General features: G+C 43.1%; 1 protein-coding gene across 2 annotated transcripts; it reads right to left on the reverse strand.

Moving 5' to 3' along the window:
- Positions 1-1,862: 1,862 nt before the first annotated feature.
- NFYB (nuclear transcription factor Y subunit beta) lies at positions 1,863-27,875 on the reverse strand. Of its 2 annotated transcripts, XM_040344259.1 has the most exons (8): positions 27,714-27,875; positions 19,557-19,650; positions 15,909-16,042; positions 12,305-12,364; positions 7,971-8,168; positions 6,102-6,183; positions 5,869-5,948; positions 1,863-2,314 (listed from the first exon to the last, which is right to left on the reverse strand). In XM_040344259.1, exons 2-8 carry the CDS (start codon positions 19,648-19,650, stop codon positions 2,282-2,284), a joined length of 681 nt encoding a protein of 226 aa, XP_040200193.1. In that variant the 5' UTR covers positions 27,714-27,875; the 3' UTR covers positions 1,863-2,281. The 2 variants fall into 2 exon arrangements, with proteins under 2 accessions (XP_040200193.1, XP_040200194.1); XM_040344260.1 differs by lacking the exon at positions 12,305-12,364 and having other exon boundaries at positions 27,714-27,870.
- Positions 27,876-27,940: the final 65 nt, after the last annotated feature.

Raw genomic sequence — 27,940 nt, forward strand, 5'->3', positions numbered from 1 at the left:
AGAGAGAGAGAGAGAGAGAGAGAGAGAGAGAGAGAGAGAGAGAGAGAGAGAGAGAGAGAGAGAGAGAGAGTGAGAGAGAGAGAGAGAGAAAAAAAAAAAAAAAAAAAAAATGGACATTTCTGATAGAGATAAGGTAAGTATTAGGGGGGGACTAATGCAAACTGAAGGCTTTTTATCTTAATGCGTCAATCCTTTTTCGGCCACTGGCGGGGGTTTAAAATCGCCCCGCAAATGACAGTAAAGCGTCGCTAAAAATAGTGGCGCTTTACCGCCGATGCCTCCGCGCTGGCAGTATGAAAGTAGCCTTAGAGGGGAATTCCCTTCATTTTGGGATATTCTCTAGCTTCCTGTTATATGTCTGTTTCCCCAATACATAAACTGCAAAAATAAAAAAACTGACAAGAGTTTTAAACGAAGGAAGCACAGATACCAGTTTAAGACCGAGTACAAGTACCAATACTTTTTCTCCAGTACTTGCCGATAGCAATTACACACCTTTCACACTAGAGGCGTTTTTCCAGGCGCTTTAGCGCTAAAAATATCACCTGTAAACCACCCGAAAAAAGCCTCATTTGCAATCCCAGTGTGAAAGCCAGAGTGCTTCCACACTGGGGTGCTGTGCTGGCAGGACATCAAACGTTCTGCAAGCAGCTTCAAGGTACTTTAGGAGCGGTGTATACACCACTCCTAAAGCGCCCCTGCCCATTGAAATCAATGGGCAGCGCCTGCAAAGCACCTCAGCAGCGGCGCTTTGCTGGAGTTTTTAACCCTTTATTTGGCTGCCAGCATGGGGTTAAAAGCACTCCGAAAAGCACTGCTAAAACAACGGTAAAGTGGCGCTAAAACCAGCGGAGCTTTACTGCCGTCACCCCTGTGCTGGCAGTATCAAAGGGCTCTTACCGATACCGATTTTGCCCTTGAAAGCATTTTATTTTTATTTTGTATTTTTTTTTCTTTCCAAGATACAGTGTGTTACCTTGAAAGCATTTTATGGTTCACACCAGCGAGATTTATCAGTTCAAAAATTGCATGACAAGTCGCACTCCATTTGCAATTTCATTGCGACTTGCATTGAGTGCTGTTAAATGAAATGGCAAGCCGCAATGAAGCCGGGAGGTCCAAAGAACACCGATTGGCAGCTTTTGCACAAAATTTGCACTAAAGTAGCGCAATTTCAAAGCTTTTGAAGTCATGCTACATCAGTGCGATTTGGATCTTTGGATGAAATCGTAAAATATAAATAAAAAAAAAAAAAAAAGGTATTGGTTTTAGTATCGGAGCAAGTACTTGTGCAAATGCTTAGTAGCGACACAGATACTGGTATCAGGGCAACACTAGTTTTAACTCTTCTCTACTTAAAAAGTTATACACGCACACTTCTACGAGGGCATTAGAGAAGCAACCAGAACTGTGACTTATGGAAGAGTGAAAAGGGTAAAGCTATTGGGGGGGAAAAAAAAGTTCTCCTTTCCGATAAGACCAACAGTTAACATTGTAGCCATTGTGCAAATTGTCATGTGTGGTGGTATCATCATGGGATGGGGATGCTTGAGCTTGCAGTCCTGACCAGTTTAAGTCCCTGTCAATGAAAATGAATGCTACAGAAAAAACGCAGCTACCCAAGTGTCTATGACTATGCCTGTGTCCTGTACTCTTAAGAAAAGGAATTTACAGGCAAGTCAAAAATCCTGTGCGTTATAGAACTGTATTGAAACCTAGGGTGAGAGGAATGATTCAGCAGTCAGATTTCCTAGTAACACTACACAGCACCTACATAACAGCAGGCTCATCATTTTTAGGGTCAGACTTTATAAAAAGTGCAATGCAAAAGCCACCAAGCATGAAAAGTAAAAATCAATACATTACACTTTTAAGTCATTTCTTTTATTTGATTTACAAAAAGAAGTTACATGGTTCAATATGAAAATAATAAACTGTCTAAAAAAAATCTCAGACAGTAATAAATCATTAATTTACAATGCATACAGGAGTCAGAAAAACAACTCTTGTACAAAAAAAAAAACCCTAACAGTTTTAAAACCCAATACTTAAAATCGATGGAGGGGAAAATAAACCACAAAAAAGGTGGAGGTCATCACCCTATGCAACACACCCAAGGAAGCTACATTACAGCAACTTAATATACAAAAAAAGTTAAATTAAAACAAAAACAAAATAGAAAATAAAAAAACTCTCACTCCATTGCAATCCAACATGGCATTCAAATACATATAGCTTTCTTCCTGACTCAAGTTTGCAGATAGAAGCATTTCTTTAAAAATCAGGAGAACTGGATTTGCTGAACACCCGATATCTGCAAATAAAGGACGATATATTAGGAAAGGTTGTGGTATACGCAAACTACTTCAATCTAAATTAATATTTTAAGTGAACTTGCAAATCACGCTCAACATGAATCAATACAGCAAATGGAAGCAACACCATTTTTTATATTTTAGTAAAAGTACCCATTTCTTACCATAGACAGAAATCTAGCCAAATTCTAAGTCACAGCCTAGCAAAAGAGGACATAGGGCTACTATGTGCATTGTGGGTCTTCCACTTCATTAGAGACTACAAGGTCTGTTTTCAGACACATCTCTTTAGTGGGATAAGAAAATCAGCATAAGCAGGGCCTAAACATGTAGTGGCAAATATGGATAACTCCATTCACATCAAAGTTAAACACACTTTGATGCGATTTTCACTTGGTGTCTTTTACACAAGTGCATCGCAAACATTTAGGGTACAGGTACAACTGTAAAAAGTGCATGCTACACATGGTTACATGCATACAGTGTGGAAACATGAATGGCTTTCTGTAACTAGGACACAGGTATTTTATGAAAGAAGCTGCCCAATGTTGCTAGGGGGTAGAAATCTCAAGCAGCCATGTGTCCTTCAGTTGCTAGGATGCAGGCGGCTTCTGAAGCCTAGCATAGTCCTGTTGCTAGAACACAGGCGGCTTAAGCCTCCCAGTATACTTCAGTTGCTGCCCCCTGGAGTCATTTTGTTGCAAGGATGCACGTGGAAACTGAATGAATCCACTCTGAATCTGTTGCTAAGACGCAAGGGAAAGCTCCAATAGAGTGCATTTGTGCTGTGCCCATGTAAATGTTACATGCATGCAACATAAAATACAATCCTTAGCAGTGAGCAGTGCTTTTAGTCATTAAGTGATATTTACCCATATTGACTGCATGCGCAGTTGCAGGCAGACACCTTGAGTCACATAGGCCGTGCGCTACTATATGGGGCGGCGTGGGGCTCCGGGGCCTTGTCTCCCAAGGCGCAGTGTGAACCCTAGAGGGGCGCCCGGGGAGATGAGTGTCACGGGGCCCGCGCAGCGGTAGTATACAAGCCTGGCTGCCATACGGGCAGACACAAGGCCGACAGCACAACCACGGACACTATAGTCTGGCTGAGAGGCTATGATATGTTGGCATTGTTTTTAGACGAATAACTCCAGATCTCTGTTATAACATAAGCTATGTACTGTAATGTGCCATTGTCTTCTGGCATTTTGTTATGATAAAACCTTCAATAAAAAAACCATTAAATAAAAATACAATCCTTAGGCAGAACTTTTGGACCACCATTTTCCTTTAATCATTTTGCTGCCATGTTGAACCTGACAGGGGGGGGGGGGGGGGTTCTCCTCCCCATTTTTTTTACGGCATCGCGTCTGGGTCCCCCTGCATGGCTAGGAAAGGATCTACTGCAGTGCGATCTGCACTACATAAGATTCATTGGAGCACGGGACACATCCAGGGCTTTTTAGACCCCAGATGTCTCATTAAAAAGAATCTGTCACCCAAAAAAAAAAAAATTATTGCATTTGTGTGCCCTAAAATTAACTTTAGTGTACTTTTTACCTTTGCGGCAATATCGTGTGGCATTAAGAAAAAAAAAAAAAATCGAAACCACCACTATTTTATTCTCTAGGGTGTCCGATTTCATGACGTATATAGTGTTTTGGGGGTTAATGCAATCTTCAATCCCAGAGTGATTAAACATGTGCAGAAAATTTAAAAAAAGGCTCTGGCAGCGAAAGTGTTAATGGATCTGAACAACACAAGTTTGCCAATCTTTACACAGCCAGATGCATGGGCAGCCTGGAAACTATACGTTTAGACCTATAAAAATGTTTTTTTCCCCATGTGCATGAGCCTTTAAAAGACTACATGCTGCAAGATTGTGATATGCTCATAATTCATGCTAACACAACATTTAAAAAAAAAAAAACGCACACGTGCTTGGAATATGTGCATTCAATTACCGTATTTATCGGCGATTAACACGCACCCCAACTTTAAGAGGGAAGTTTCAGGAAAGAAACTTTCCACGGCCCCCTGGGTATAACACGCAGGCACAGGTTACCCTCTATTTCAGGGTAAAAAAAGTGAGTGTTATACGCCAATAAATACAGTATTTACATTTTCTTAACGAACAGTAACAAGAGCTATAAAAAGCAAATTATTGAGGACTGGAGTTAAGAAACGCTGCTCTAGATCAGGGGTGTCCAACTCAATTTCACCACGAGCCACATCAGCAGTACGTTTGCCCTCAAAAGGCTGGTTGTACCTGTGGTGTTCGACATACAGAGTGCGCTATGTGCAGAGTAAAGTTCCAGAGGTGCCCTATGCACAAACTTCAGAGTTTAGGGGTGCACTATGCAAACCCCCCCCAGATCTTCCTGGCATTTATACTCTCTCCTATCTGACCCAGCTCTAGTACTTCCCAGCATTGGCGGCTCTACCACCATGTATTCAGCTCTAGTACCTCCTCCCTGTGTAGGCAGCTCTGTCTCGCCTTACAAGGAGATCATTCCCTCGCTCAGATTCCAGATATCTGTCCCCACCATGCCCCACTGTGAGTTTGTGCAAAGCTGTCCCTTCTAAACACAGGCTTCTGTGTTTACAAGTGACAGTGGGGAGCAAGAGCAGAGGGGGAGAGCAAAAAGGTGGTGGAATGGAGTTCCGCCACGTTCCAGCTGCAAAACTGGGTGCAAGCACCATATGACAAGGCCTGGCGGGCTGCATTCAGCCCATGGGCCTTGTGTTTGACATGTGTTCTAGATACACAGGTCCTGTGTGCTGCGTTTGTGTGGGCACAGCAGCCCATTCATTTATTTGGGCTACTGTACCTATCGCAAACGGTGGAAAGTCCCCATCCCATTTTTTTAAAACAGTGACCACACAGCATTTTTTGATACATGGGGCGTACCTTTAAGAAATAATAGCATGCCCATGCATCTACCAAAGAGCGGTGCGTTTTGTCTGCGTGTCAACATGAGATTAGCACACACTCCCTGATGTGTGAACCTAGCCTTACCCAGTCTTGTGGTATAACAGTACCAAGGACATTGGGGGGGGAAGAAAAAAAAAAAAGACACAAAAAAGGGGAGGATGTCCAACCCCAATGGACTACAAATATGGATTTTACAGTAAGTACAAAGATCCCATGTTCATACTCATCCCATCGAGGGACAAAGGAATTCAGATACAGTCAAGACGTCCTAAATAGAGGTGGCGTTATACTGGGGGGCTGGCCTATGCAATGCCCAATCCCCTTTGACTATCTGAATTCCTATGTCACTCTATAGATGAGAAAGAAAATGCTTAATACAAGTGCACTTTTGACACTGGTACAACAAAGCAATATGAGAAAGCACTACAGAAGTGGTTTTCTTTTAAATTTCCTCTTTTTAGTAAAGCTTTTAAGATTAGTTTGGTAAAAAAAATGGGCCCAAAGCTCTTCCTTTGCACTCAAGGTCAATATTTCATATTTGCCTGCCTAAAAACGAGGCAAATATTTGGAAAATATATCACGTAAAAAATAAAACAATCCCTTTGGTGAAGGCTGTACCTGTTGATATGAGGTTGTATACACCATAACATTTTGCTGCTGTCCATCTGTAGTTATCAAGCCTGCTGGCAATTGGCCCGCTGTAAAATAAACACAACGCATATTAGTCTTCCTATATATCTTGCTTCAGTTCAAAGTTTATAAATATGTGAATCTGACAAGAGTATTTAAAATATTTGTTCATTGTAATATTACAAGTACTATCCCTTCCATTTATATAGTGAGGTACTTACTAAAGGTATCCTCCGATAGCTCTTCTCCAAGACCATCTCCTCCCGTGACCGTTCCACCGAGACCCTTCTCACCTTTCATTGCCTTTGAGTAAACCAAAAAAATATTTTTTTATGTGGCTAAAGAGGTCGCAAAATGTTTTGTTTTCACTAATGTAAAATAGCTCTGTCTTTCTAATGCTTTCTACACGGGAGTAGAAAGCAAACACTTGATTGCATAATTCCTGTTAAATATGTACAGTTCTTTATACAACATTTCCAGTCTAGTGTTAAAACCTAAAATTAATATACACTAAACGCCAAAAGAGCTCTATATATTATTGCCGACACATTTACCTTGATTATCTCAGAATTATACAGGTTGAGTAGTACAGATAGGAATATTTTTTTAACCACTTGACCTCCGGGAAAATGTACCCCCCTTCATGACCAGGCATATTTTTGGCGATACGGCACTGCATTACTGTAAGGCCCCGTACACACGACCGGATCTATCCGCTGGGATTTATCCGCGGATCGGTTCCAGCAGATAGATCCGGTCGTGTGTACGTCCGAGCGGACATTTCCCAGCGGATAAAAATCCAGCCGACGGATTCTCAGCGGATAAAAATTTCTTAGCATGCTAAGAAATCTATCCGCTTGAATCCAGTCTAGCGGACTGATCCGGTCGTCTGTACAGACTCACCGGATCAGTCCGTCCGCTCCCATCCCTCGCATGCGTCGTAATGATTCGACACATGCGTGGAAGCATTTACCTTCAGGGTCGTGCATGTCGCCGCGTCATTGGCGCGGCCAGGTCACCGCCGATGTATTCCACCGTGGAACGTTTTCAGCGGATATCCTCTCGTGTGTACAAGGCCTAACTGACAATTGCTCAGACATGCAACGCTGTACCCAAGTAAAACGTATGACCTTTTCCCACAAATAGAGATTTCTTTTGGTGGCATTTGATCACCACTGCATTTTGTTTTTAGCACAAAAAAAAATAAAGATTTCTTCATAAATTTAGGTCAATATGTATTTGAAAAAGCACTGCACCCTGATAGTTCCTGGAAAATGTGTTCTGTTTCTGTGTTCTTTTTCTGAGAGAAACAATCCAATGTGCCTACATTTTATCTGGCCAAGCTAATAAAGATCTCTCAAAATGGCGCCCTCAGACAAAGTCAGGAAGTGACAAAACATGTTAGGGTTGTGGAAGGGGAAGAGGATCTGACTTTGATGAGTAGCGTACTATACTTTGCATTGTTGTGAGTGCATCCCCAAAAGGGGGCTTCTTTTCCATGAGGTGTATCTCTGGGTGAATGGTGATCTACATACATCCAATCACTGCACAAAGCTAGAAACTGAACTCTTACGTGCCTTTGTTTTTTTCCCTGTTTATGAACTACATAAGGAAGCTTGTCAACTTTTGACAAGAGCGCGGCTACAATATTTATGTGGACATTTTTAGAGTGTTTTTCCGAGTATTGTTTTTTAATTTATGATTCTTTTAAGCGGCTGCTATTTATAGGTTTTATGTGATTTATGATAAGTATTATATTTTCACATGCATGTATGACACATCACATTGCATAGAAGACCTCAATTGTTGATTCCTGAGCGCTGAGCTCAGGAATCAAGATCATTGGAGATTGTGCTACTGTGCTCTTCTTGCAATGTTTAAGAAATCCAGCATTGTCCTAGTGATATATATCTGTCAATCTATGGCCACAGTAGATCACACCTGGTAAAATGTATATGTCATGGAAAGTATCATGTTGCATTATCAGGGTGTAATCCACACCTCATAAAAAAAAAAAAAACCTTGGGAGCCAAATTCGGTAGAGCAGTAAAGAGAAGAAAAAAAATAAATAAAAAAACAGCCATACTAACCTCCCTGAATTTCTGGAGGTACAATTTTAATGGTTCCACATAGCTATCAAACCCTAGGGTAGACATGGCAAACAAAATGTCTTCGCCATTGATGGTTTTTCGTTTTTCTTGATGACACCTTTCGCTGGCTTCAGAGGTTATAAAGCTTATAAATTCGCTCACGCATTCTTGTACACATTCCTTAGCATCTTTTGCTATCTGAAAACAAAAAAAAGTATTAAAAATGTGCATTTAACCACTTAAAGACCTCAGGTGTTTTTCAGATTTGGTGTTTGCAAGACTAAAACATTTTTTTCTGCTAGAAAATTACTTAAAACCCCCAAACATTATATATTTTTTTTTTCTAACACCCTAGAGAATAAAATGGCGGTCATTGCAATACTTTTTGTCACACCGTATTTGCGCAGCAGTCTTACAAGCGCACTTTTTTTGGAAAAAATTCACTTTTTTGAATTAAAAAATAAGACAACAATAAATTTGGCCCAATTTTTTTATATATTGTGAAAGATAATGTTACGCCGAGTAAAATGATACCCAACATGCCACGCTTTAAAATTGCGCCCGCTCGTGGCATGGCGTCAAACTTTTACCCTTAAAAATCTAGATAGGCGACGTTTAAAAAATTCTATAAGTTGCATTTTTTGAGCTACAGAGTAGCTCTAGGGCTATAATTATTGCTCTCGCTCTAACGATCGCGGCGATACCTCACTTGTGTGATTTGAACACAGTTTTCATATGCGGGCGCTACTCACGTATGCGTTCGCTTCTGCGCGCAAGCTCGTCAGGACGGGGCGCTTTAAAAAAATTTTTTTTTTGTTTTCTTATTTAATTTTATTGATTTTATTATTTTTTACACTAAAATATAAAAAAAAAAAAAAAAGATCACTTTTATTCCCATTACAAGGAATGTAAACATCCCTTGTAATAGAAAAAAGCATGACAGGTCCTCTTAAATATGAGATCTGGGGTCAAAAAGACCTCAGATCTCATATTTAGGCTTAAATGCAAAAAAAAAAAAAAAAAAAAAAAAGGAAAATTTGTCATTTAAAAAAATTACAGAAAAAAAATTGTCTCTTTAAGAGGCTGGGCGGGACTGACGTTTTGACGTCACTTCCGCCCAGCAGAGCTATGAGGACGGGTGGGGGCCATCTTGCCCTCACTCAAGTCCTCACACACAAGGCGGCAGCATCGGATCTCCTCCGCCGCTACCGACGGCTCCGGTAAGCGGCGGAGGGCGCGGAAAAGCGGCGGGAGGGGGGGCCCCTCTCCCGCCACCGATAACGGCGATCTCGCGGCGAATGCGCCGCGGAGACCGCCGTTATCGTTTACACGGCCGCCAGCTGAAAACATGGATATCTCAGTTGTGGCAGCAGCTGCTGCCGTTACTGAGATATCCATGTTTAAAAAGAGGACGTACATATACAGTGGGGGGTCCTTAAGTGGTTAATTTACATTATATCATATCATATCAAAATTGGGCTTTACCATTGTCAGCCACCGTGGTAATTCTAGGGTCACAAATCCTGCAATATTGTGTAGTCTTTTCCGTACACAGCAGAGTGTAAGGTCAGTTGGCGCACTATAAGCTTTCCAACATTAACCCACTTAAAGTGGAAATAAACCATGAATTTAACCATTCCTTAACCCTTTCATGCCTATGCCTATGTATGACATTTGGTGTTTACAAGTTAAAATCCATATTTTTGGCTAGAAAATTACTTAGAACCCCCAAACATTATATATATATTTTTAGCAGAGAATCTAGAGAATAAAATGGCGATTGTTGCAATATTTTATGTCATACGGTATTTGTGCGGCGGTGTTTTAAACACAACTTTTTGGGAAAAATTTACTTTCATGAATTTAAAAAAAATGAAAAAGTAAAATTAGCCCAATTTTTTTGCATAATGTGAAAGATGATGTTATGCCGAGTAAATAGATACCAAGCATGACACGCTTTATAATTGCACGCACTCGTGGAATGGCGACAAACTACGGTAACTAAAAATCTCCATAGGCGACGCTTTAAACTTTTTTTACGGTTACCAGGTTAGAGTTACAGAGTAGGCCTAGTGCTATAATTATTGCTCTCGCTCTTACGATCGCGGCGATACCTCACATGTGTTATTTGAACACCGTTTTCATATGCGGGCGCGACTTCCGTATGCGCTTTCTTTGCTGCGCAAGCTCGCGGGGAGGGGGGCGCTTTAAAATTTTTTTTTTTTTGTTTTCTTATTTATTTATTTATTTTTTCTAATATTACATTTTTTTTTTACATTTTGATCACTTTTATTGCTGTCACAAGGAATGTAAACATCCCTTGTGACAGCAATAGGTCGTGACAGGTACTCTTTATGGAGGGATCGGGGTCTAAAAGACCTCCGAGCCCTCCTTTGCACTTCAAAGTATTCAGATCGCCGAAAACGGCGATTCTGAATACTGTGTACTTTTTTAAATCCGGCGCCATTGGCAGCCGAGAAACCCGGAAGTGACGTCATGACGCCGCTTCCGTGGTTTCAATGCGCACACTGAATCAAAGCCGTTTACGGCTTTGTTTCAGAGCGCGCCGAGACGCTGGAGGCGCCGGATCGTGGATCGGGTCTCCCGGTGGGACGGGAGGCCCGGTCAGAGCGGCGAGAGGCGGCGGGAGGGGGGGGATGTCCCCTCCCGCTCCTCCGGCATAACAACCGAGCGGCTTTTAGCCGCATCGGTTGTTATGTTTGGAAAGCCGATCGCCCGCTCTAAACAACGGTACCGGGATGATGCCTGCGGCTGCAGGCATCATCCCGGTACAACCCCTGAAAGCCGAGGACGCATATATGCGTACGCTCGGCGTGAAAGGGTTAAAACCATTACATTCAAGGCACGCTGTGAATGAGAACTGTCATATTTGCTTGTGCTCTTAACTTTCCCATCAAGCCATTAAAAAGCTGGTACCAGAACTGTTCACATATGCAGCACAATAGCAACTGCAGATTATTATTATTATATTATTTTACAGGTTTTATATAGCGCCAACAGTTTGCGCAGCGCTTAACAAAATAAAGGCAGACATTACAGTTACATTACAATTTGGTAGAAGAGGAATCAGATGGCTCTGCTCATTAGAGCTTACCAAACAGAGGCCAAGATGGCAGCTTCCTTGGCTGTAAAATAGGGGGTGGTTTAGTTCCACTTAAACCACTTGCCGACCAGACACATACCTGGTGCGTCATTGGTCTTCAAGTGGTTTTACAGGGATGATGCCTGCAGCCATTACCCCAGCACCATATATATTTTTTTTAGAGCCATAGATCAGCTCTCTTGTAATAGCAATCAGAGCGGCTAACTCCTCTTCAATGGCTTACTCCGATCAGGCTCTCCTATCCCACGGGTAGACCCGAGCTACCAGCCATCACATCCGCTGGCTAGTCAGACATCCAAGCAAAGCCGGGATCGGGTATCCGCTATGGTAAACCAGAAGTGAGGACTGACATCACTTCCGGTTTACCTGAATGTCATCGGTGTCATTTAAAAAAAAAAAAAAAAAAAAGCATGCCTATTGCGGTCATAAGAATGTTTACATTCCTTGTGACAGCAATAAAAGTAATCAAAAAAAAAAAAAAACATTTTTGAAAAGCAACAGTACAAAATTAAAAATAGAAAGAAGAAATGCAAATAGTGATCGTCCCACACACGTGAGGTATCACTGCACTTGTAGCACCAGACCTCCTCTGTAAAGGCTTTTTAAAGTATCGCCCATTTACGTCATTTGTCAACCTGGCAATTTTAAAGTATGACATATTTGGTATCCATTTACTCTGCAACATTATTTTTATTATGTAAAATTATAAAAGATGAAGGGTTAAGTGTTTTTTTTTTTGCATATTTCCCCCCCCCCCAAAAAAATTGGCTTTGGAAAACCGCTGCGCACATACTGTATGGCATAAAAAGATTGCAAGACCCACCATTATTATAATAATAATAATAATAATAATAATACATAATGTTCGGGGTTCTAGGTAATTTCTCAGCAAAAAATAAAAAAATTGTTGTTACATGGAAACAAAAAGTGCCAGAAAAAGTCTGGTCTTCAAGTGGTTATTAAATGAAGAGAACAGGAACCAGACATCTGTTACAGATGAGTCAGTCTGATATGGTGCTATCACATTTCATTGGTGAATCGTGGTATGACAATATGCAGAAAGCTGCAATACATATTTGGTGTTCTGTCTATTAGATGGCTACAAATGGGCAGTAGTGGTTCCAACTGGCTTGACACCGTTTCCCCAGTAAAAGTACATATACAACCAAGAATCATTACAGGATTTGGGGACAGACAGCATATATCTCACCATCACACATTCAAGCCCTGGGGTCATAATCATCATCCTACTAGTATGCGAGTCACTGACCTGGAACAAAGCATGTGCATTTCAGACACCCCAACACTTTTTTCCTTGTATACTCATTCTGGGTCAGTAACTCAGTAAGTGAATAGAAAACAGACAGAAAGACAGATCCTTCAGTTTTTTTTTAGTCGGCAGTAGCATCTCAAAATATCTCTATACAAAACAGGCAACTATTAAAATCCCATCTGTTGCGTCTTCTTTTTAGCAAAGAAATTTCTACCCCTTCAGTGGAAATTAAACTAGATTTTTTGATTCATTTTTTTGCTGCTGGTAAAAAAAAAAAAATTATAAAATCACACCATGACCATAAAGATACAAAAAGGTGTTTTATAACTTTCAGTTTCTGAAAAAGTGCAAGTCCATCCAAATAATTAGATTCAGCCCACCATACACTGTACCCTTGGTGAGGATCGCTCCATGTTGCTACATTGAAGGGTATCAACAGCGAGTTTCCATTTAAGCCTTAAAATTTCCCCTAACAGAAACATTAACTGAATACAATTATGTAACAAAAAAAAACAGATACACTGACAGGCCTAATTAAATGAACACAACACTGATAAACAGCTAGTGCACATATGGGATTTATTATCCCTAGGTTAGGAAGTTTGAATCCCAGATCTGTTTTCTACATCTACAAAATACTAAAATTATTTTGACCTTTCTGGACTTTAAGGGACCGATGTGTTTCAGATAACAAATCCCATATCCAGACAACACTGAAGACAATTTTTCTGTAAAGCCACACACTTACAAAATGTTTGCGAAAAAAAAAAAAAAAACACGTATTGATAGTAAACAACTGCATAGTGCTGGACAGGAACAAACATAAAAGCTTATGTTATGAAATATACACTGCTCAAAAAAAATGAAAGGAACACTTTGAAAACATATCAGATCTCAACGGACAAAAATCTCATGCTGGATATCTATACTGATATGGACTGGTTAATGTGTTAGGAATTAAAGGATGGCACATCATTTGATGGAAATAAAAATGACCCACCTACAGAGGGCTGAATTCAAAGACACCCCGAAAATCAAAGTGAAAAAATTATGCAGCAAGCTAGTGCATTTTGCTGAAATTTAATTGCAACAAATCAAAATGGTCCTCAGTAGTGTGAATGGCCCCCAAGTGCTTGTATGCATGCCTGACAACATCAGGGCATGCTCCTAATGAGACGACGGATGGTGTCCTGGGGTATTTCCTTCCAGATCTGGACCAGAGCATCACTGAGCTCCTGAACAGACTGAGGCGCAACCTGGCGGCACCGGATGGACCGAAACATAGGGGGTTATTTACGAGAGGCAAATCCACTTTGCACTACAAGTGCAAAGTGCACTTGAAATTGCACTTGGAAGTGCAGTCGTTGTAAATCTGAGGGGTAGATCTGAAATGAGGGAAAGCTCTGCTGATTTTATCATCTAATCATGTGCAAGCTAAAATGCATTTATTTTCTTTGCATGTTTCCCTCGGATCTACAGCGACTGCACTTGTAGTGCAAAGTAGATTTGCCTTTCGTAAATAACCCCCATAATGTCCCAGAGGTATTCTTTTGGATTTAGGTCAGGCGAGCGTGGGGGCCATTCAATGGTATCAATTAGGGCCGAAACAACTAATCGATTAATCGACAACTAATCGATTATGAAAATTGTAATCGATTAATTTCATAATCGATTATTTGGCCAGTAACGTAATGGAGTTTAAAAAACAAAAATTAGCCCTTTATAGTACAAAAAAGCAAATCGCTACTGTAAATATTACTTTCACTGTCCCACAGTAAAAAAAATGAACCCCTTACAGTAGCGATTATTTGCTCTTTATGGAATTATTTTTGTTTTTTTAATCCCATTATGTTACTAAACATCTCAGGCCTGGGTCACACCTCTGTTTTTTGGTGCTTTTTGCAGAAACGCACTACAATTCATTTATATGTTTTCCTATGGGACACGTTCACGTCCATGAGTTTTTTTCAGCTGCTGCGTATTTGGAAAGGGCAAGGACTTTTTAAACGCAAAACGGTGCTATTTTGTTTTTTTTGGTTCAATATACTTTAATGGAGAAGCTGCAGAAAAGCATGTAATGTGTTTTTGCTGCAATTTGTGTTTTGTAATCTGCCCAACAACAAATTAGCCCAAAAAAATTTAAAACTGCAATTTTTTTTAAGGCTATTATCCGATTAATCGAAACAAAAATGGGCCAACTAATCGATTATGAAAATAATCGTTAGCTGCAGCCCTATTATGAATTTCTTCATCTTCCAGGAACTGGCTGCATGCTCTCGCCACATGAGGCCCGGGCATTGTCGTGCACCAGGACCCACTGCACCAGCGTAGGGTCTGACAATGGGTCCAAGGATTTCATCCCGATACCCAATGTCAGTCAGGGTGCCATTGTGTAGCCTGTAGAGGTCTGTGCATCCCTCCATGGATATGCCTCCCCAGACCATTACTGACCCACTACCAAACTGGTCATGCTGAACGATGTTACAGGCAGCATAAAGTTCTCTGTGGCTTTTTCAGACCCTTTCACATATGTTTAGGATGAACCTGCTCTCATCTGTGAAAAGCATGGGGCACCAGTGGCGGACGCTCCAATTCTGGTGTTCAATGGAAAATGCCAATCGAGCTCCACAGTGTCCGGCAGTGAGCACAGAGCACACTAGAGGACGTTGGGTCCTCAGGCCACCCCCATGAAGTCTGTTTCTGATTGTTTGGTCAGAGACATTCACACCAGTGACCTGCTGGAGGTAATTTTGTAGGGCTCTGGCAGTGCTCATCCTGTTCCTCCTTGCACAAAGAGGCAGATACTGGTCCTGCTGATGGGTTAAGGACCTTCTACGGCTCTGTCCAGCTCTCCTAGAGTAACTGCCTGTCTCCTGGAATCTCCTCCATGCTCTTGAGACTGTGAGACGCGGCAAACCTTCTGGCAATGACTTGTATTGATGTGCCATCCTGGAGGAGTTGGACTGCCTGTGCAACCTTTATAGGGTCAAAGTATTGCCTCGTGCTACCAGTAGTGACACTGACCCTAGCCAAATGCAAAACTAGTGAAAAAAACAGTCAGAAAAGATGAGTAGGGGGAAAAATGTCAGACACCTCCACCTGAAAAACCATTCCTGTTTTGGAGGTCGCCTCATCGTTGCCCATCTAGTGCACCTGTTAATTTCAATTAACAGCAAAGCATCTGAAACTGAATAATAACCCCCTCTGTATACACCCCTCCCCCTCTGCTACTTAACTGACCAGATCAATATCCCAGGAGTTCTGATTTAAAAGTGTTCCTTTAATTTTTTTTGAGCAGTGTATATATTGTGTACTAGAATAAGCTGATCACATGTGACAAGAAAATTTACTTGAATTAAAAAAAAATTCTGCCCATAGAGGTGGTGAAATGGGAATAATAAATTGCTTTCTTCTCTAGGTGGTTTCCAGAGGAAATAATCTAAACAACTCCGCACCTCTTCTATCTGAAGCTTAGCATTGACTGAGGGTGCAAAATTAGGCTGTACGGCAGATTACAAAAAGTGGAATCTGTAGACATTACTTTTCCTGTTTGTGGTATGGCATTTTTCATTATCCGTGCCACATTGGCAATTGGCAGATAAATATCTTGTTCTCTGAAAGTCTCTTTAGAGCCATTTGTGTCATCTGGGTCATTTAAGCTATCTTCTGTGTCTCCTAAAAGAAAAAGAAAATAATTGAATAAGTTAAACATACCCTTTTAAAGGATTACATTAGTTATCAATATTAGTAGGAATATGCATTTGTAAACTGAAAAGTGAATGGGAAAGGCTGGGTAGACCTGCAAACCCCTTTTAAAGTGTTACTAAAACCAGGACCCTGGATTCACTATATCTTGTCTCTCACAGTTCCCAGAGCATGGAACTTTAATTATTTTAGTAAATTAGTAAATATAAACTGCTAAATACCCTTTCTCATTAGGGGTATATAGCAGTCCTACGACTTCTATCCGTGTCTTAGTTAAAGCTTGTAGGAGGAGTTTTCATTCTACTCCGATTGTCTTATGAGGCTGTAGGACCTGGCCCCCTGACTGGGCAGTGCCGATTGGCCCCACAGTCGAAGAAAGGGAGGATCAGGATCAAACAACCTTTTTACACAATGCAGAGGATTAACCCCTTCAACAGCGAGACCCCTTTCACACTGAAGGCACTTTTGAGGCGATTTAGCACTAAAAATGGCGCCTAAAAAAAACCTCCCAGTGTGAAAGCCCAAGCGCTTTCACACTGGGGCAGTGCGCTTGCAGGATAGGAAATATACACCGCTCCCAAAACACCCTGATCATTGAAATAAATTTGCAGCACTGCCAAAGCGCTGCAACACGGGTGCTTTTAACCCTTTGTTCGACCGCTAGCAGGGGGTTAAAAGCGCCCGACTACCGGACAAAAAGCGGAGCTAAAGCGCAACTAAAAGTAGTGGCACTGCCCTAGTGTGAAAGGGGTCTAAACATAACAAGCATGCATGACTGCATATACAGATGGATTAGTGTTGTTGTGGGTTTAGTAACACTTCTTGCCCATGGTGAGGCCTTCGCTGATAAAGGACAAGCAGCTTCTCATGGGAGTTAAACTGACACACATATATAGTTGTACAATTTGCACAAGATAAATGCTTTTAGTGTTGGGGATTCCGAAATTTCCCTTCACTTCCCTCTGTTCAGTTTAAAAGTTGATCACCTCCAACATTGCAGGAGGAGAAATAATTAAAACTTAATCCAAAAAGGTGGCAATTATGCCGCGTACACACGACCATTTTTAATGGTCTAGAAAAAACAACGATTTTTTCAACCCGATTCTTGTCAAGCCTGCCTTGCATACACACGATCGTAAAAAAAAAATGCTCTAGCAAAGCGGGGGTGACGTATAACACGTACAACAGCACTATAAAGGGGAAGTTCCATTCGGATGGCGCCACCCTTGGGGCTGCTTTTGCTGATTTCGTGTTAGTAAAAATTTGGCGAGAGACGATTCGCGCTTTTCAGTCTGTTACAGCGTGACGAATGTGCCATTACGAACGCTAGTTTTACCAGAACGAGCGCTCCTGTCTCATAACTTGCTTCTGAGCATGCACAGCTTTTTCACGTCGTTAAAGCCTATACACAACCATTTTTTATGATGTGAAAAACGACGCGGAAAAAATAGAGCACATTCTAAATTTTTAATGCCCATTTTTCACGTCATGAAAAATGCTCTGGAGCCCACACACGATTGTTTTTAATGACATAAAAAAAAAAATCATTTTTCACATCATGAAAAACAGTCTTGTGTATGCGGCATTAGGTATGTTTCCTTCAGGATTCCTAGACATATCAGCAATACTAATGTGAAATTTCCCAAATCATCTTCCAGGGAAGCAACAGGAGAGGCAAATACTTTCCTGCCAAAACATAGGCCTTGCTTTTAAAAAACAAACACTTGAAGGTGTCCTACATGCCTCCTCTACCGATGTCCCTGCCTGTGCCAAAGAATGGGTAGTGTGTGCCTGGACCAACGTTTCTCAACCAATGTCCCGCTGCACACTGATGTGCCGTGAAGATTCCCCTGGTGTGCCGCGGCAAAATGACCCCAAATATTGTAACACTACTGCTGGGCATTTGTCTTTACAGCGGTACCGGTCCGCTGTGTAAAACTCACTTCCCGGTACTCAGGAAGCTGTGCGGGCCTCCCGACCGCGTCTTGCCAACCGAATACATCACCGGTTGCTATGGGAGGGTCGGATACACGCACTGCTTTTGTGACGTGAGAGCTGCGGGGACTGTCCTGAACTCTGCCTGGCGCGCTTTTCCCTGAGGGGGAAGAAGAAAGAGTAGAGCCACCGTGACCGACACTGCTCCCCTGCCCGCAGACATGGCCACCCGCTCAGAGAGGGAGAAGGCCCTGAAGCTGAATAAGTAGCACCAAGCCATCCTGTCTCGTATGCTGAGGGAGGAGGACAACAAGTACTGCGCTGACTGCGAGGCCAAGGGTAAGGTAGTGAGGGGGAACTCTGCTATGAATAACCAGATGTCACAGTCACTGACACCCCACATCCTCCATTCATGGCTACAGCACTCTGGATCTGATTGGTTGTTGTGCAGCTCTGACAGTTCTTCTTTCAGTGTATGTGTGCATGTGTACACATGTCTGTTAGTGTGTGTGACAAAAGTAGTTCTGATGGTACAGGAATAGGGGGGGTCAGGATTAAAAGTAACATACAGACAGACAGATGCGCACGCACACAGACACACACACTGTGTGTGTTTGTACGTGTGTCCGTTTGTGTGCGTGCGCATCTGTCTGTCTGTATGTTACATTTAATCCTGACCCCCCCTATTCCTGTACCATCAGAACTACTTTTGTAGGGCTTGTTCAAGATAGCAGCAAGGACTGCTGCTCCTCTGAAAAGCAATTTGTGTTCATATCACTTTTCAGGGGCATTTGTCAGCCAGTAAAGAGGCATATCTTGCCTCCTCACCACCTGTTTTAAGCCCGTAAATGCAACGCACACAGTTGCGGGGTAGTTGCAGTGCAGCCCCAATCACCCTGGGTATACCTCTAGCTGCAGCCACAATATGTTTACACCCCTAGCTGTTGCCTCTGCAGCTAAAGGGGGCAAAAGTTGGGGGTGGTAAAAACAGCTCAACCATGTGGTTTTACTGCCCCTCCAGCCTGACATGTGAACAAGCTCTTGGTTCTGTGTGGACCCTTTTTTTAAATTGTGCCACAACAAAAGCAACCCATGTTTGCCAATGGATGGGGCACCATTAAGAATTAATGGCACCCCTAAAGAGCAGAGCATTTGTCTGTGTGTCAAGAACGATCGCGATTTTGCGCGTGTTCCGCAACACACAGCGACGTGAACCAAGTCTTGGACAGGGGTGCCTCAAGACTGAAAATATTTTTCAAGGGCGCCCCGACTGGAAAAAGGTTGAGAAACACTGGCCTGGACAGATGAAATCTCTATTTTGTAAGCAAAAGTAAAATGTAAATGGTATCTATCCCTTGAAATCCAACACACTGTATAAGTTGGCCCCGACACAACTTAAACCACAGTGCGCACATTATTCAGGACATATATCGGGAGGTAAAAACAACCTTCTGGCTTTAGAACCACTTTATTAAAAAATAAATAAAAATATATATCACTGTACACCATTCACATAATTATCTGAATAATATTTGGTTTGAAGACTTACCATCGTGTGGCTGAATCACATAATGACTTGCTCCAATATAGTCTGCAGAAATTCCTAACTGGGATGTATCTGTTGTAGAGCTATCACCGTCCATCTGCAAATAGTAGTAAAATGTATACACTTACTCCATTTTCTATAACTCATGAACTGGGTTGTTAGATGTTTATGAGTGAGTTTTTTTCCCCTGAAATTTGTAGACAGAAGAAATACATAGCCTTTACTCTTTTCAGTGAGACCCCAAATTGCATTAAAGTGATTGAAATGTCTCGCTTTTAAGATAAATAAATAAGAAATATAGGTTATATTTACCTGCTCTGTTGCAGTGGATTTGCATAGAGCAGCCCAGTTCCTCCTCTTGTCGGGTCCCTCTTCGCTGCTCCTGGCGAGTACCGCCATAGACCAGCAGTTCTCGGCAACCGAGTCGAGTCAAAGCTCCATGTATCCATTCACCCATTTGAATTTGCACATTATGGTGTGGTTCCATTCATTTTGGTAGTTAAAGTAGCAGGCAGTGCACCACAACACACATGCCATGTGTTCCCCCTTGCAGTGTGCTGCCATCAAAAAAGGGTCAGGTACTGTTTTCTGTGCAATAAAACAAAAGTCTGCTTAAAGCAGATTGGTTTCTATGCAGAAGTCAGCCTTATTTTTTCAGCTTTAGCAAATAAACCCCAAAGTGTCAGAAAAGGCCTCGGACTTAAAAGTGATACTAAAGTCTTTTTTTCTTTTGTTTAAAAAATACAAACATGTTATACAAATCTGCTTTGTGTAGTGGTTTTGCACAGAGCAGCCCCGATCCTCCTCTTTTCGGGTCCATCACCAGCACTCCTGGTTAGTCCCACCTGACAAAGTGTCCCCACAGCAAGCAGCTTGCTATGGGGGCACCTGAGCCAAGCTGCTGCTCTGTGGCCACGGCTCGGCCCTGCCCCCTCCCTCTCTCATTGACAGCAGGTTTTTACCCCCGCTAGCGGCCAAGAGCGGGTTAAACCCACCGCAAGGAGCTTTGCCAGCCATATAGCCGCGGTGCCCCATTGATTTCAATGGGCAGGAGCGGTATACACCCTGCTCCAAAGATGCTGCTAGGACTTTTTTTACCGTCCTGCTAGCGCACCGCTCCAGTGTGAAAGCACTCTCCTATAAGGAGATTCACTCTCTCTGTCCTGTTTACCATCATCATTTGAAAGTAAAAGAAAATACCACATTTTGGGTTGTCCCCAGAAAAGTAATGGAAGGGAAATCTTCCGAATGGGAACATTAGTTCTGATGACCTGGGGGCCCCCAAGGAATTCAAATTTACAAATTACTTCCTCCTTAGCTATGGGGCAGGCAATCAAGGGAAATCTCTGCAATAAGAAAGATGGCAAAACAAAAAAAAAATAAAAAATATGACGGGGGTTATAATGCTCCCTTGCTCTATCCAAAAATGGAAAAAAAATTAAATAAAGTTTTTCCTATAGTTCTACTTTAGAAGAGAAGTATGGCTTTAAAAAAATAAATAAAAAAAATAGTCACCTAGGTGGATGCATATCAATACAATGCTGCATCTTTTCCCGGCTGTCTCTGTAATGAGAACTAAGCAATCAAACACCGATAATTGCTCAGTTCTCCCCCTCTGCTCTGAGCAGGGCCATGACTGTCAGTCAATGGCTCTCTGCTCTCCCCTCCAGAGCTCACTGAAGCGCTGGGCTGTGGAGGTGGTGGGAGGGGTTGGCTCTGCAGATCTCCGAGAAGCTGAGCCAGGTGCCAGTACAGGGTTCTGGGTGGATCCAGACTATATTGGTCAGAATCTCTTCAGAGCCTGGAATGGGTCTGTGATGTCAAAACAGGTCACAGGAGTGTAGAACAAACTGCTTTCCTGCGATCCATAGAAGTATAGCCAAAAAAGGCTTTGGCTATACTACTACCTTTAAAATGAACCATTTTAGACCATGTTATTTTTGCTTATTCATGTATGTGCATTTGTCATAGTGACAATCCGAGAACTGGTTTCTATTTACATGCTACTTTTGTTATTTTAATGTTTTTTATTGAAAAAACAGTAATATAAAATTAACCACTTGAAGGGCCAGTTCACACCACAGAAACGCAGTCCAGATGCGTTCCAGATGCTTTTCTGCATGTGTATTTTTAACACGTTCCATTGCATTTCCCCCCCTCTTTTTTCTTAACCTTAAAAAAAGGACACATGTTTTAGTACGTTTTTGATGCTTTTTACAGCGTTCCAGTACAGTTCGGTGTAGGAAAAATTCATCATGTCCTACTTTTTTACTGGAACTGCAAGCAGTGGTGTGAACTATGCCATTAAAAGACATACAACCTACTGTATCACCCTCTAGGTTGCTAGAGTATGTATATAGGTTGTTGGCAGAATAGGTAAAATTTGGCAGGCCTGGCTGGCAGCTAGGCCGGTTTGCTTTGATCTGGGCTGGGAGTGGCTCAGGGTAGTGCTGGGTGACTCCCAGATGGCATCACTAGGACCTTCTTCATCCTAGAATGTTCTAGTGTTTTCTGAAAAGAGACGCTGTAGCGGAGATGGAGCCACCTCAGGTGGATTGGCAGGGGGCAGGCCTCCTTAAATACCCAGGGTTAGCTGAGCTGTGGGGAGTTGTTCCGGGAGAAGTTGGAGATGGAGCGCTAGGCTGTCGTGGCCTTGGAGGGAGCTCCCCAGTCTGGGGGAGGGGCCTTGGCTCGGGTGCGGACGGGACCCTCCTAGATCACACAGAGGTGTACTGGCCAAGAGGAGCAAGGAGAGGGCAGCAGGAGAGAGCACTGCCAGGCAAATCTCCAAGGAGGAACAACAGGTCGCAGCCAGGAGTGAAGCACAGTTGAGAGGACTGGAAGATTGCAGTCTGAGATGGGTGCAGAACCAGGCGAGAGAACTCTGGAAACATGGTCAGTGGAGAGAGGCAGCTGCAGCCAGGAGGGCTGGCAAGGCCTGAAGATGTGGTACTGGGCTCAGTAGCCTAAAAAACTACCTTATTTTTTTGTTGCTACACTAAAAAGGGCCTGCTGTCCCTACCTGCAAAGGGCATCTACATTGGGCCTGGCTGAGTCAGTGCTTGCTAGTCTTAAGGCCCGGTACACACGGGCAAACATGTACGATGAAACCGGTCCGTCGGACCGTTTTCACCGTACATGTCTGCCAGAGGGCTTCTGTACGATGGCTGTACTAACCATCGTACAGAAGTCTGCGCGTAAACAATACGCGGGGCGTGTCCGCGTCGTCGACGCGGCGATGTGGACGGGCCTGCCATTTAAAGGCTTCCACGCATGCGTCGAAGTCATTCGACGCATGCGAGGGACGGCGGGCGCTCGGACATGTACGGTAGGTCTGTACTGACGACCGTACATGTCCGAGCGGGCAGGATTCCAGCGGACGGTTTTAAAACACGTCCAGGAATATTTGTCTGCTGGGAAAAGGCCCTGCGGGCAAATGTTTGCTGGAATTCGGCCCGCTCGCGCCTACACACGACCAAACATGTATGCTGAAACTGGTAAGTGGACCAGTTTCAGCATACGTTTGGTCGTGTGTACGGGGCCTAAGAGAAGAAGCAAGGAAGTGATGTACAGGAGATGATGTATATATAGTCCCAAATTGCAATGTTATGATCACTTGGGCACCCCAAACGTCCCCATCCCTATCCAAGTTTAATACCTCTCAATAAAACTCAAGGACTGCTTTATTTGTCTCCAAGGAGTGTAAAAGTGTATGCCTGGCTGGACAGGATGACAGGTAGACTACCAAAAACCTGGTTAAGTAGGGTTGCTCCATTTTATCTTGAGAAAACTTATCTCCACTCGGAATATTTACTTTTTCTGCTTGCTTCAACAGACACCTGAACCCAGACAGCTGCCAACTGTTCAGAGGAGAGAGACTGCAGTAGTAGCTGGCGGTTGGTGTTTCAGGCTTGTGTTTTTGTGAACAATGGCATTTCTCTTCAGCTACAATCAATCAAAACAAGCCAACATGCCACTACACCAGTCTCTCCTTCAAAATAGCAGGCAACTGGCAGGTTTGAGATCAGTTTTTTTCACTATAAAGAAGGTGACAGAGGCAAGCGCAATTACAAGAGAGGGTTGTAGATGTCCCTACTGACAGATTTCAGTGAAGTAAGGGGCAAGGAGTTGTGCAGGCTCTCTGTGCACTGTCATGCTGCCTCTCCTCAGGCACTAGCAGCATGACCAGAAAGCTGCAGGGAGAGGGGTGGCAAGCTAATCATGCTGCTCAGCAACCACTGCACAGATTTAAAGGGACCCAGTGCTATGTGCACTGGGTCCCCTGAGGGATTTAACACGTCTGGTGATACTTGTTAAACAAGATGGGGGGGGGGGGGACACAACAGAAAAATGTAAGGCTGCTTGACACATAATAATGGGGGGGGGGATAACGTGATCCCGGGCATGCGCACAGGAATCGGTCATTCCGGCACAGCCAGAACATGCAGCTCAGTGTACATTGATTGCCTTCTTCTCTCAGTCTATCGTGTCTTATTGCAGAAGAGACAGGTCTTCTGCAAGGAACTGACATTTTTTTTCTATTATGGGTTTCATTTCCCTTTAAAGGGTGCAATTATTCTATATCTACAACTTGCTAAGCGTGCTAATGTACTTGGAGCTTCAAATCTAAAATTTTCATGAGTCCCACAAAACCTGACAATTTTTCTAGGCTTTGTACTGGGTAAAAAGGTTTAGAAATGCTGCCCTGCTGGGAGAACACAGTGATTATCGCTAGCGGTTATAGCCGCTGGCAATATTCTCATGAACAAATCTCTTATAATCATTGCTGCACAGCACCACTTCTACAATACTGTACCTCTAAGGGCTCATTCACATAGCTGCAGAGGGCCATACACTGTCAGGAAGAAACATTCTGTTAGCAGCCTGTACAAACTAATAACAGGTCAACAGATCCCAAAGCTGTATACACATCTGAGCAGTTACATCCATAGACAGTTTGAGAAAAGATTTACTAAAACTGGAACACTCAGAATCTGGTGCAGCCATGCATAGTAGACAACCAGCTTCTAACTTCAATTAACTGCTTGCCGACCAGCGCACGACTATATACGTCAACAGCATGGCACGGACAGGCAGAAGGACTTATATATACGCCCCCTTTAAGAAGCCGGCATTGTGGGCGCGCACCGGCTGGGAGCTCCGTGACCCCGACCTTGGGTCCCGCAGACTCGATGTCCGCGGGCATACCCCCAATCGTGTCCCGGTGAGGAAGAAGGGGGAAAATGCTTATGTAAACAAGCATTTCCCCAGTCTTCCTAGTGACAGGACAGTGTACACAGCTTCCTGTAATCGGAAGCTGTGATCACTGTGGTGTCACGCACATCCCATCCCCCCTACAGTTAGTGGTTAACCCCTTCACTGCCAGTGTCATTTTTACAGTAATCAGTGCATTTTTATAGCACTGATCGCTGTGAAAATAACAATGGTCCCAAAAATGTGTCAAGTTTCCGATGAGGCCGCCATAATGTCGCAGTTATAAAAAAAAAAAAAAAATAGAAAAATCGCTGCCATTACTAGTCAAAAAATATGCCATAAAACTATCCCCTATTTTGTAGACGCTATAAATGTTGTGAAAACTGATCAATAAATGCTTTTTGCGATTTTTTTCTACCAAAAATATGTAGAATACGTATCAGTCTAAACTGAAGAAAAAAAAAAAAGTTTAAAATATTGCATCTTTTTCAAAATTGTCGCTCTATTTTTGTTTATAGTGCAAAAAATAATTAAAACCGCAGGAGGTGATCAAATACCACCAAAAGAAAGCTCTATTTGTGGGGGAAAAGAAAACAATTTATAACGTCTACAAAATAGGGGATATATCTATGCCATTTTTTTTTTCTGGTAATGGTGGCGATTAGTAATTTTTAGCGGGACTGCGATACTGCATCAGACGGGTGGGACACTTTTTTAGGACCCAATGGAGTATTTTGTAGACGCTATAAGAGAGAGATTGCGGTTCCTGATTACTAGGAACAGCAGATCTCTTTACTTCCCTGACAGAACGGGGATCTGTCTGTTCACATTGACAGATCCCCGTTCTGGCGCTGAGAAGCGATCATGGGTCGCCGGTGGACATCAGCTCTGGCGGTGCGTGCCCCTATAGCTCTTAAATTGGCTATAGTAAACTTACAGCAATTTGCGAAGCCTTGCAAACCTGCCGCTGTATAATGATGGTTGGTCGGCAAGCAGTTAAATAACAAACATGTTATACTTACCTGCTTTGTGCAAGCCCTGATCCTCCTTTTCTGGGGTCCCCCAGCAGCGCTCCTGGCCCACCTCATCGGGGACCCCCACGGAGAGCAGCTTTCCATGGGGGCAAGCTCCTGAGTCCTGCTGCTGCATCCATTGACACATACAGCAGGACTTGGCCAATAGCTCCTGCTGCTATGAATCTATCCAATGAGGACCCGAGACAGCGGCTGGAGCTGCTGGGCTTGTGCTCGTGCTCATAGCAAGAAAAAGGGAGGCAGCTGTAACACAGAAGGTTTTTCACCTTAATGCATAAAAAAACATGAGACTTTACAACTCTTAAGTTTTGAAAACAAAAACCTGGGAGGAAGATTGCTTTCTACGCACAGCTTCTCCAGTTTTAGTAAATCAACCCTTTTGTATTCAGCGCCACTCATGCATCCTTGTGCAGATGTACTGACTTGGACGTGCCTACATCCGAGTCCATCGTTGAGTTGTACAGGCTGCTGGACACAGATGCCTCATTATCAGATGCAGGTATATGCTCCTTGCAGTGTACAGCCCGCTGCATGAACTTGCATAGAAAGCGATCAGTGGGATGAGCACACAAAAGGCTCCATTCACAAAGCGAACACACCCAGATAAAGATCCTTATTCTCAAGAAAAAAACAAAACAAAAACAAACACAAGTTATTTTCAGGTTTTAAAAATGACAGCTATACTGCCAACAGTGGTGATATTTGTGTTATACTGTATTACTCCGGTGGTGTCCAACCAACATAACAAGCGGGATGTCAGAGAAAACTGCTGCCAGGAACAGAGGATGATGGGGAAGGAGAGTCGGTGTCTTAACACCATTTATCCTGGACTCACATACCACACTATAGAGGAGAGGAGGGCTGTATACATTGTATATAGATACATATACCTCATTGACCACCTTGCATCCTCAGATCATATACACTCATGGGAGGGGAGCGTGAGAAGTGTGTGTGTGTATGTATGTATGTATGTATGTATGTATGTATGTGTGTGTATATATATATATATATATATATATATATATATATATATATATATATATATATATATATAAAAAAAATATAAATAAAAAATGTATTATTTAAAAAAAAACACACACACCATGTGTAACCATCTCACTGCCCTCCATGGGTGTATGTGATATGAGGGAGGGGTTTATATGTGTATTTTTTTTTATTTTAACAATGCCATATTGCCCTCCATAGGAGTGTGTGATTATATATATATATATATACACACATACATACATACATACACACACACACACACACACACACACACACAACACATCCCTATGGAAGGCAATATATAATATGACATTGTAAAAAAAAAAAAACATACATATAAACCCCTCCCTGATATCACATACACCCATGGAGGGCAGTGTGATGGTTACACGTTGTGTGTGATTATATATACATATATATACACACACAACATGCCCCCCCCCCCCCCATATCACATACATGTATGGAGGGCTGTGTGGCATGCACACATATATACATACACAGCCCTTCCCCCAGTCTCAGCTATCCTCCATCACCCTCAGTCACACACATACACAGCCCGCCTCGCCTTCCTCTATCAGGTCCGGTGGCCGCCATACACAGCCCGGTCAGTGAGCCCTCCGAGGACGGGCAGTGTGTATGCGGCCTGTCCGGAGCCTGTGGCGCGCGCACACAGTACTGTGTGTAAAGCAGGCGGCCGGCCCTGGGCTCGGCAGACAAAGCGCGGCAGCTGCTGTTCAAGGGGCGCACGGCTATAGACATGCCGTAGAGACCGGGCGGCTCGGTGCTGCCTCGGGAACGGGAGTGAGGCGGGCGTCACACACACTGCCGGATCCGGACATTTCATTTGAGCTGCGGGGAGGAATCGGTTAGCAATCATTGGCCGAAGCCAGGCACAAACCTCCAGTGCGGCCCTGGTTGGCTCCCTGCACGAATCGGCTGTTTGGTTGGACAGAAAATGGCTGCGAAGGAGCCAGTCCCAGCGCGGAGTAGCGCTTCCAGGACTCAGCCTCTCCGCCCTCCGCTCGTCAGCCAGGGCTGCTGTTCCGTGAGCCGGGAGTCGCCCCCCTCCGCTGATGCCACTGCGCAAGCGCTAAGCTATGCCGCCAGAAGTCCAGTGCCCAGCCG

Source organism: Rana temporaria, chromosome 3 (genome assembly GCF_905171775.1).
Source record: "Rana temporaria chromosome 3, aRanTem1.1, whole genome shotgun sequence".
Classification (NCBI taxonomy): domain Eukaryota; kingdom Metazoa; phylum Chordata; class Amphibia; order Anura; family Ranidae; genus Rana; species Rana temporaria.

Excerpts from the sequence above, each read along its gene's own strand:
- NFYB (XM_040344259.1), bottom strand. The coding sequence starts at position 19,650 with ATGGACGGTGATAGCTCTACAACAGATACATCCCAGTTAGGAATTTCT. Across the intron at positions 12,365-15,908 it reads CCATACCACAAACAGGAAAA|GTCAGTGACTCGCATACTAG; the intron begins GTAATGTCTACA and ends GCTTTGTTCCAG. Across the intron at positions 6,184-7,970 it reads ACCTCCAGAAATTCAGGGAG|GCAATGAAAGGTGAGAAGGG; the intron begins GTTAGTATGGCT and ends GTTTACTCAAAG.